At 32.2% G+C, this 3,144-nt stretch overlaps 1 protein-coding gene across 1 annotated transcript in view; it reads left to right on the top strand.

Moving 5' to 3' along the window:
* LOC103605231 (vacuolar protein sorting-associated protein 13C-like) overlaps positions 1-3,144 on the top strand; it is a gene marked incomplete at its 3' end in the record, with an annotated part of 138,950 nt that overhangs the window by 114,347 nt on the left and 21,459 nt on the right. The window contains exons 29-32 of the mRNA XM_008589816.1: positions 349-511; positions 1,249-1,365; positions 2,416-2,519; positions 2,730-2,897. Of these exons, the coding sequence (XP_008588038.1) occupies positions 349-511; positions 1,249-1,365; positions 2,416-2,519; positions 2,730-2,897 (552 nt within the window). The remainder of the gene's footprint in view (positions 1-348; positions 512-1,248; positions 1,366-2,415; positions 2,520-2,729; positions 2,898-3,144) is intronic.

Raw genomic sequence — 3,144 nt, 5'->3', positions numbered from 1 at the left:
TTATGTTATTTTAATAAATAGTCCATTGAAGATCCAAGAAGCCATATTTATGTTGAATATCAGGATGACCAAGAGAAGCAGATTATAAGCTTCATGATCATTTTGCTTGGGAAATAGAGTAATTAGGTTACTGTGATAGTCTAATGTACCCCTGAAATATGTGAAGTGTGATTTACTCTCTATGTATTTCTTATTTAAGGAGGTATTGAATCTTCCTCTCCTCTCTCTTCCTTACAAGTGGTAGAAAGCGGTGATGCAAGCCCAGCTGGGAGCCTTTTGGGTTCATCATGGAGACTACAGGTTATAAGTGGCCAAGAAGAACTAATTCTCTTTTTAAAACATTTTTAGGTGGCCTTTTCATCTTTAAATTTGTTGCTACAAACACAAGCTCTTCTCTCTTCTATTAATTACCTGACAACCATTATTCCATCAGATGGTCAAAACATGGGTATTACGAAGGAGGTACCAATTCCAAGTGAAAAACAGCAAAAAAATTCAAGTCTGCAGAAAGGTATGAGAAACACTTTTTTGTTTCTTGTTAGCAAGAGTTTGAGAATTATGGAGATAAATAAAAAATCTTAGTGATTATCTCATTAAGTCATTTAAATGCCTTTTTACCCCCTTCTGCCTTATTCTGTATGTTGGCACCTAATATGTAAGGCCAATGTAATCAACACTATCGTTTTAAAAAAATGTTTTTATTCTTATTTTGGTGGTGTTGGGGGGTTGCCTTTAGGTAGACAATAGGGGAAGAAGACCCATATTTATACTGAGCTCTTCCTCCACTGTTAGGGGCTCCTGAAGAAGCTCCATAGAGAGTCTTTCCTAACATTTTACACTAAGGAAATCAAAACCCAGAGAAATGAAGGCAAGGGTTTAGGTATAGGCTCTAATTGGCCAAGAACCCAGATTTTGGATTAGAAAGAACTCAGTTCTAATCCTGACTCTGNTGTGATCTTAGGCATATTATTTAACTTCTCTGAGTTTTGGTGTCCTTATTTATCTGTTTATTTTAGGGTATTTTGTTGTTGTTGTTGCCTTTAAATTACAACAGTAGCATATGTCACTAATAAAAAGGCAAACTGTACAGAATATATAAAGCAAAAAAGTATTTGAAATCTTTAAAAGTTTAAGAATTTTGTAATTTTTAAAAACAGAACCATGAATCACTTAGTACAGGGAGGAAACCTTAATAGAGTTTGGATTACTAGAATCCCATTCTGATAGAATGCTTTGTTTTATTTTCAGTGATTGTATCTTCTAAAGATAATGACATTATTGGCTTCAGGCTGTTTGCCAAGTTAAACGCTTTCTGTGTCATTGTTTGCGATGAGAACAATAATATCGCTGAAATCAAGATTCAAGGTAAAAGTTCTCATGGTATTAAAAATAGGTGAAAAGATAAGCATTTTCTTTTTCTTTTTTTTCCCCCAATCCCAAAGAACATACAAATGGAGGGCTCTGAGCTGTGAAAGCTGGAAGGACGCAGTTAGACCGCATGCTTTATCCTCTTCAGGGTATAGCTGCTGGTCAGAATCTGACTATCCACTTGAATCACACACACATCCTAGTGTTTGGGACCTTTCTGAAAGTTGTCTAGGTGGTGAAAAGGGATATTAATGTCAGTGTAGGAATGCTATTGATGGGCTGGGAGAAGTGTCAGTCCAGAATTCAGGTGGAGGTCTATGGACTTTACTTTATCTCTTTTACTATTATATTATCTTTATATATTATATTTATATATAATTATATTTACATGTTATATAATTATATATTATATTTTTCCTTATTTATGCTTTATCTTTATGCAAAGCAACCTTATCATGAAGAACATACCCCATCAGTCCATTATGTACTTTTAAGCAAAAGCTGCTGAAGCTCATTTAGCTTTTCCTCTGGGCTGATCTTTATTAGCATATTATGATCTGACAAAGGTAAGAATTATATTTAATGAAATTCTTTAAAATCTTAAAAGCCAGAAAGCCAGGTTTCTTTTTCTTTGTCCTTTCCAAACTGGAAGTGTATTTACTAGTCTGAATTTGATTCGTAAAACTTTTACAGCTTATGTGTAAATGACTGGATATAAGGCATAAAGGATTTACTTAAATCTTGAGATAATCTGTTTGCACTAGATGTGTTTTTTTTCCAGAAGATTGGAAATTCTGGTTATAACTTTTTATGAGTTTGTAGATTTTGGTGTTTTTAAAATTGAAGATATCTAATATTGCAACTTATTTATCAAGTCTGAGTTCAGACATTGCTAAATTTTAAAGATTTTACCCCAAAATAAATTATGCAATGGAAAGATCTTATTTATGGTAGAGCAGTAGTACATATATCAATATGTACTATATTAATACAATTGATATTACAATTTATATTATAATATTAACAATACAATACAATTTTTTTCAGGGCTTGATTCCTCCCTTTCTCTTCAGTCAAGGAAACAGTCACTTTTTGCCAGACTGGAAAATATTATTGTCACAGATGTTGATCCTAAGACCATTCATAAAAAAGTAGGTGATAGTAATAGATATTTAATTTTTTTTATGATTGAATATGAGATTCTATTGTACAATATATATTATTTTGAAAAACATCAATGAAATATATTTTTATAGAAAATGTCTGTTTCTGTAAGGATTGTAAATGTAAACCCTTTTCTAAATGGGATTTTTTTGTCATTTTCTTCCTAGATAGAGTACATTCATATCTCTGTTTTTCAGGCTGTGTCAATAATGGGAAATGAAGTTTTTCGTTTTAACTTGGATTTGTATCCAGATGCTACTGAGGGCGAGTCATATACTGACATGTCGAAAGTGGATGGTGTGCTATCACTGAATGTTGGCTGTATTCAGATTGTTTATCTTCATAAATTTCTTATGTCACTTCTGGTAAATTCACTATTTATATACTGATTTTTCAACTTAGAAATACTTACATAAGTCTGATAATTATGATTGCAGATGTTATGAAGTTTGGATTTTAGGATGGGCTTTCTTTTAACTGTAGGTGGCGTTTCTGTAGATATAGAGGTCAAAACCCCTGTTTAACAGTTGAAATCTGAATCATTTTATGATTTTTGTTTAGAACTGTAATTATTTTTCCTAGAACTTAATGAAGCCAAATTCTTGAGTACAA

Source organism: Galeopterus variegatus, unplaced genomic scaffold, assembly GCF_000696425.1.
Source record: "Galeopterus variegatus unplaced genomic scaffold, G_variegatus-3.0.2 Scaffold5666, whole genome shotgun sequence".
NCBI lineage: Eukaryota > Metazoa > Chordata > Mammalia > Dermoptera > Cynocephalidae > Galeopterus > Galeopterus variegatus.
The sequence above is the reverse complement of the archived record's forward strand: the minus strand, read 5'-3'. Positions and strand labels throughout refer to the sequence as shown.